At 35.8% G+C, this 8,044-nt stretch overlaps 1 protein-coding gene across 2 annotated transcripts in view; it reads right to left on the reverse strand.

The window, feature by feature from the left end:
• MAP2K5 (mitogen-activated protein kinase kinase 5) overlaps positions 1-8,044 on the reverse strand; it is a 263,379-nt gene that overhangs the window by 179,035 nt on the left and 76,300 nt on the right. For both annotated transcript variants that reach the window (XM_015560452.1, XM_015560453.1), the window contains exon 9: positions 2,372-2,411. In XM_015560452.1, coding sequence (XP_015415938.1) covers positions 2,372-2,411 — 40 coding nt within the window. The remainder of the gene's footprint in view (positions 1-2,371; positions 2,412-8,044) is intronic.

Here is an 8,044-nt window from a genome sequence, read left to right on the forward strand (position 1 = left end):
GCTTTAAAACTGTGAAAAATAAACAAGTCCAATTCCTTATTTGAAGGTAATGGGAAAAGGCATGGAAATACTAATTTTCTGTTTGAAGTATACACAAAGTATGGACTCCCTGAGTTTTTATTATTATTATTATTATTATTATTATTATTGTTGTTGTTGTTATTACTATTTTTCTCCATAGGAAGAGCTAAATTTTGCAAACTGGAGAAACATGAAGCATTTCATGGAGAAAGGGTTAAGTGAGAAACTGAAATACCTGAGTGCATTTCCCTGCTCTTCGCTACACCTCCAGGACAAATAAGGATGAGTTGTCAAGTTAAATATAAGCAGTCAAGTGACTGAATTATAATTTACTCTGTGCTCAATTTAAATTAGTGTGAGGCTATTAAAATATACAGTATAAATACGGCAATTCATCACAACCTGTCATGGATGACTTCATTTATTTGCTGGAGTGGCACATGCTCCACTAAAGGGAAGGAGAGCAAAATCACAGGTCAAATTAAGCCGCTATTCTGTTTTAATTCGCTTATTTAATCTGTGGCAACATAATTGTCTTTTACAGTATGTACAATTCAGAAAGGAAATTTGGGAGGATTACAGTCAGTATACAAATGATTAATCAAATGATCCATTTAAATGCTAGTTTAAAAGCAGCAGAAACCAAAAACAGTCAAAGAATGATAATCAGCACACGCTACATACAATGCTAAGAAATTTCCTGTTAAATGGATTTTTTTTCCAATTAGAAAATAAGTAATACTGGGAAATCTATTAAGCTCCACTCTTTGAAAGGTTTTATAGAATACACTGAAACGTTTTATAAAAAGGTTCTATTTGCAAGATGGCTAACACTATTTTTATTTGTTTTCTGCTCTACTTGTTTGCAGTTGTTTTGCTTACCTACACCACTCCCTGCCCCCAAAAGCTAACTAGAAACACATTTCATGAGTTACATACTACAGTCATATCAAATACTTATCTTTAAAAAGTGATTGGTATCATTTTCAAAATGCTCTCTTTGAGGCCGAAATTTTTCTAAATTCAGCACTATAAAATAAAAATTCAAGGTACTTCTAGTCTTCCCAAAATTCAACTTGCTTTTAAAAATATCTAAAGTGATAGTTTCCCACCTTTAATGTCTGAAAAGGGAAATACTATAATATAGTTGTTTTATTTTGTCTAAAAAATGAAAACATTTAGAAGTATAAAAATTAAAAATATTTTGAGTAGGAACAGTAATAGATTTTCAAGATTTTTATCTAATTGCTCCCACAGATATTCAAAGTGTGGGTCCAACTGACTACTTGGCTTGGGAAATTAAATTTCCCTCATCATTCTACGCCGGCATCAGAGCCCTGCAGGTGATTCTCTTTAGACAAGGCCTGTGATTTGCTGCTCTTCACAATCCCTCTGTGACACCAGGCAGCCCGTTTCACAGCTGAGGTCACTGAGAGGTTCAAGTGACATGCTTGAAGTCACACAAAAGTCAGGAGAGGGTCAGGAAAAGATCAAATGCGCCAACCTTTCATTTCACCCTTTAATATATATATATATATATAAAGCTAAGAAATGCTCTGGCTGAGAGCAATGGTCCATACAAAGAACACTATGGGATATTTTATATGCGAGTTGAACCTGCTTTCAAGATGTTACTTCAAACGATGAATGAGTAAACTGGAAAACAAACAAACAAACAAAAAACAAACACACACACCCCAAAACAAAAGAACAAAATGTATTTATTTAGTCAGTCATTCAACAAATTATGTGTTGAACATCTAGTCATTACATACAGCACTCTGCACTAGGCCCTCTGTGCAATGCTCCGCATGAATCAGTGAGTAAAACAAGGTAAGATCTGTTCTCTACTTACAAGGAGAGCTCAATGTGATAGGGGAAACATACATGTATACTAATAGCAAACAACAAGGCAGCATGTGATAGCACCCTTAAGAAACACAGAGAATTCGAGAGTCAAAGAACAGAGTGAGAAGTGATAGATATACCAGAAGTGACTATTTACCTACGTAAGTCCAACAGAGTGGCTTTGGAGCTGAAGGGTGTTAAGGATTTTGATAGGTGGAGACACAGGCGAAGGAATTCTTATTAGCGAGAAATACATGTATCAAAGTGTTGAAGTGAAAGTACCTGGGTTCAGATAAGGCAATGAGTTCAACTTAAAAGCAGCACAACCGTTAGGAGCTTGAATGCCACAACAGTGCTCCAGCTTCTACCTCCGAATCCAAACCTAAAACCATTTCCTTTTTATCACTACCTGTAACTCAAGCTGAACATGGGGGGTTGGAGGGGAGAAAAATGGTGAGCATCAAGAAGGTCATGAATTTCATGAAATGTATCCAGTACTTACCTTTACAGCTAGTATTTTCCCACTTGGGACATGATATGCTCTACGGGAAGAAAAACAAACCAACAAAATTACTTGGGTTCACCAAAGAACCTAGAAAATAGTTACGGACATAAATGTAAATCTGGACACACCTGCAGCCATAGGATATATGATACTTTCAAAGAATACTAATGACATTAGTAATTTACATTTCTATTGAGCTTAATGGTTTACAAAACGATAAATTATACCTTCCCTTAAAAAAAAACCCTCTGAGGTAACACTGTCATTATTATCTCCTTAAAGATAAGAACTTTGAAGCACAGAGAAATAGTTTGTCTAATGGCACAAAGTCAGTAAGTGGCAGAACAAGACCTCAAATCCAGGTCTTTTGGCCCTAGATCCTTTATGGCAAGCATGTCAAAATCAAAGGCTAACACGGGCCAAATAAACGAGGCATACGCGAGTTTGACATGCTTGCTTTATGGCATAGTGGGGGGGGGGGGGGGGCGTGCGGGGATCCTACAGCTCTGCTAAGCATTATACAGAGCCATAAAATATGGGAGGTTTTCCTTCTGTTTATTTCAATTACATATACAAATCAACTATATTCCCACATTTAATCAAAATAATCTCAAAACTACAGGGAATTAGCTATGGCTTAAGATAGATATAAATTCATATAAAAAGTCACAGGGTTACAAGACTCAAGTATGTGGTGTTCGTCTTTTCCTAAAGCTGGTATCTCTCAATACTGAAAAAGCTTCAGAAGAGAGACAAACTCAAATGATACAGTGAAATAACTACAATTTAAGTCAAGGAATATGCATACATTCATTTATGAAAAAGAGAATAAGGTTTGCAGAAATATAAACCATGATCTCATCAAGACCTTTTTTATGTTTAAATAAAATGTGGCTTTCATATGTGTACATTCTGACCATTATCCAGAAACAGCCTGCCTTCTATAAAAATTTCAGGATGAACCACACAACATGAACAAACACTGTTACTGCAAGTCCATAAAAGTATAAAGAAACACATTATTTTTGAAGAATTAAAGTCTTGCTCCATAGAAGATTTTGCACTTTAGCCAAGATTGTATTGTTCTTCCTCTCACCTGGCTAGTGCTAAGATGTGAGTGGGGTAAAAACTTGTGGAGGAATGTAATTTCCCTTGCCAGAATTCCCTGTCCTCAGCTGCCAAGTTGCAAAATTTACCAGGCTCCCAATTGCTACTTGATAATAACCTAATAGTAAAAAATGCTCATTTTTTGAGGTATCACTGGCATGTAACATTATATTAATTTCAGGTATATAACATAATGATGTGATATTTGCTTATGAATATTGTAAAAGAATCACCCTGATAAGTCTAGTTAACATCCATTACCATAAATGGTTGCAAAAAATTGCTTGTTTCTTAAAACAAAAACAAAATATGCATTCCACTATTATCAAATGAAAATATCATTTTCTGTTGTTTTGGCAGAAATACTTGTGTGGTTGTTCTGACAAAATTTTATGCAGTTTTATTGAGGCATAATTATATATAACAAAATTCACTTGTTTGAAGTGTACAATTCAATGATTTTTAGAAAATTTACATAGCTGTGCAATCACTGACAAGTATTTTTAAAATGACAGACTTATAGAGATAATTTACTAAGAACCCACAAATATTTATAACTTTTCATATTTAAAATGTTATAAATTCAGGTAAGATAGGACAAAACATGTAATTATATCTACATATCCATTTATGAATGTTATAAGAAATTCATTCTGCTTTTCCTACTTGAATGGACAAAGGTTGAGCCAATTTTGGAAGGTAAACTTAGGTTTTATTTTATTAATTAATTATAGAGAAATTGTATCTTATTTAAATGAAAAGCAAGATTACAAAAATTGGCATTGTTCACTTTAATCTAAAAAAGTATCTACAGACTTTGTCTCAATATCAACCTCCCTAGTGTATATAAATACTATCAAGTTTATAATACTTGAATGATTTAAAATTTTTTACACTTTATATAAAGTGATGTTTTATAAGAACTCCTATACCATAAAGGTTTAGAGCAAATAACCACTTACTTTACTATTGATGTTAATATCAGATTTTTACAACATGAAACTACATTTCAGACTATGATTTGATTCATTATATATCTGAATTCAAGTAATAAATTGATGTATGAAGACATACACTGTATTTTCCTCAGTGCCTGACAGAGATGTTGCTGGACTAAGCTAATTTAAAATGTGATTTGAAGGAATTTATTCCATGTAAATATCCTATATAATAAAAGGCTAATATGCAAATTTACCAAACAGCAGACCGACCTAACGCGCACTGACAACCAGTGGGCAGACACTCAACAGAGGAGCTGCCCCCTGGTGGTCAGTGCGCTCCCATAGGGGGACATCCCCCAAAGGCTCCCGGACTTTGAGAGGGCCAGGCCAGACTGAGGGACATTCCACCCCCTGCCAAGAGTGCAAGAATTTTGTGCACTGGGCCTCTAGTAGGTAATATAATATGTAAAATGTAATAATGATATATTATTTTTCCTCTTACATACCACAGAGTAAAAAATACTCTATATTAGAATCACTAAGCAAAGACTCAAATGTGAAGACTAATAGTTGAATGCATACACAAGGATTCAAAAGTCATAAAAAGAACAGTGTTGCTACTTAGGACAACAAGCAACACCAGGGCTCTTGAGACCAACAGCAGCGATAAGTAAGTGGTTAGCAGATAGTCTAATATATACCATACTGAATAGTTTGGCAACTTAATGAGCTTGTCAAGAAAGATGATCACTTTTCTAAAAGAAAGGTCTCCTATTTCCAAGTGAAATAAAAGGAGAAGCTTGATGATTTAATTATGTTGCACGCTAATTCATCCATGGAAGTTTGGGTTCGATTTCGAGAAATAAAGGGGCTGTGTGGTTTGGTTTACAGTGCAATGACAGTACCAACTTAACATTTAATCATCAAGGAGAAGTGGATGACAAAGGCATTGCCAGGTATAAGTGGAGTATGCACCTTAACTTTGCAAATGGCATTCCACCTGGAGAAAAGGAATTTGTTTACTTTCAACGGATACTGCATCCCAATTGTCTTGACCTTCCTCAACACATTAACTGTAAGGTGATTAATGAAGTTTGAATGGAGGCTCTGGTTACAACCAGAAGACAACTATACACCTCTGCATTCTTTTAATTAACAGCTAACACTTTAAATTAGTTTGTTGTTGCCACAGTAATTACCTGTTCCAATGAGTGCATGGAGGAAGCATTTTATGAGATATTTTTAGTGCTTAGACTTGAGTGTTCCATTTTTGTTTTTGAACAAGCACAGACCTTCAGGGAATATTCCCAGCCCTTAAAACTGAGCACACAACATATATACTTCAGGATGGCAAAAGCTAGTACCTTGGTACTAGCTTTTTGAAAATTTGAAATAAACTTTTTGAATATTTGAAATAACAAAGAACCCAACAAAAGAAAAGAACACTTACTATCCATACTTTCTCTTTTCATTTGGAGCAATAGGTTCTAGATGACTGACAAAAAAGTTGCTATCAACCTTTAATTCTGGTAGAGTACAGAATCGAAAATTTACTGAGTGAGCAGGAAATATAGAGAATTGTTTAGTTTAATCCCTTCCTCTTACAGTGGAAATACCCAAAACCCACATTAAAAAACTTGTCCAAACTCACGTAGTAGTAAATGACAAAGCCACGAATGGAACAGTGACAGAATACACATATTTTAGCACCTAAAGGAAATATGCAGTGATGTTTACGTTTTCTTCACTGTGTTCTGAAGCAGGGAAACTCATAATTCAAAATTTACAAAGGTGCTGACCTATTTCAATCAGACTAAGGACCATCACATCTAAATTTCTGCAGGCAATGAAGCATTCTGCAATCACTGCCAACCTAGCTTGACAGGCAGGGAAAGAAGGGTGTAGGCTCTGGAATCACTCCCTGGGTTCTGATCCCAGCTCTGCACTTCTTATCAGTGTGAACCTGGACTGTGAGTAAACCTCACTGTGTCTCAGCTGTCTCAGATCTGGAATGGGGAAATCGGTCCCTACCTTATAGAGTTGTGAGGATTCAGTGAGATAACAGGTAAAGTACTGAAGACAGGGCTGTCATGCATTATATTTTAAGAAACTAGGGAGTTTACAAGGTAGCCAGGTGTTTTGAGAGTAGAACCTGTTAAAACAGACTAAAACAGCAAGTTAGCTTTAATGATGAAGACTGGCAAATGGCTGCAACATATCATTTATTAAGAAAAACTGGTAGGATTACCTCATGTTGAACCAACTTTGAAGACAAAGAATTAAAATAGCCATCTGACATGTTATTGTTATACCATGTTTCAAATTTTAGATTTCTTATCATGTTTACCTCTTGCCCACTACTATAATGTGTCTATAGTACAGAGAGGTGTGGTCAGTGCCACATTCAGGTGTTCATCTCAGCAGAAATGCCATCTCACTATCACAATGGCTAAAAGAGAACCTACATTTTTCTTTCTTCTTGGGTTAAATACATAAAAATATATAAGCTACCCTAAAAAGAATCCACATACCTTTCTTTAATACACAGTTGACTCTTGAACAACATGGAGGGCTGGGGGTGCCTACCTACTACACATTAGAAAATCCATATATAACTTTTGACTTCCCAAAAACTTAACTACCTTCACTATCTGAGGGAGACTGGCTCCAGGACCCCCATGGATACCAAAATCCATGGATGCTCAAGTCCCTTATATAAAATGGCAGAGAACAATGCATACAGTTGACCCTCCACATCTTTGGACTTGCAACTGTGGATCAAATACAGTACAGGTATTGGAAAAACAATCTACACATAAGTGCATTTACACAGTTCAAACTTGTGTTGTTCAGGGTCTGTAAAATTTTGAGGCCTCTCCTAGTCTTCAGGCTTCAGTAGCTCTGTTACAGCTCCTAGAGAACAATGCAGAAATATTGTTTGAGCCTGTCTCCCATAATGGGCAGTGAGCATTGCCATGTCTTAATCATCTTTGTATTCTTTCTGCTTTGTCCAAGTCCTGGCCCTTGATAGGTGTTCTCTATTTAATAAATATTCAACATGTTTATTACTTCTGGATGAAACAGAAATCTCTCACTTGAATGGTATTTTACAAAGAAATTCTACATAAATTTAATTAATTCCATAATCTTATGAACATGGGTTATCCCCCCCCCCCACCACCAGTTTTATTCAGGTATAATTGACATATAGCATAAGTAGAAGTTATTATCATCATTCCCATTTGGGTATATTTCTAATTGCTGAATCAAGAGTCCTTACAAGGATTCCATGGTTTAGATCTTGGTCACCTCACCAATCCCTGCTTCTGCCAATCTCCCTTATGCCCAATACTTACTCTGCTCCACCAAACATGACCCTTCCTCAGGCTCTTTGCACCTACTCAAGCCAGAACCACTCTTCCGCCAATATCCACTTGGAGGATACTTCACGTCCAATGTTGCTTCTTTCACTCTCCTCTATAAGAAAGCTCAGTCTCTCTTTCTTTATTCTTTATAGAACTCATCAACACCTAATTTATTAATTATCTTTCTCCCACCACTAGAAAGCAGGCTCCATGAAAACATGGGCTCTTTTCTTTCTTTTCTTTTCTCTCTCCCCTCC

The sequence above is a fragment of the Myotis davidii genome, unplaced genomic scaffold, assembly GCF_000327345.1.
Source record: "Myotis davidii unplaced genomic scaffold, ASM32734v1 scaffold673, whole genome shotgun sequence".
NCBI classification, from domain to species: Eukaryota; Metazoa; Chordata; class Mammalia; order Chiroptera; family Vespertilionidae; genus Myotis; species Myotis davidii.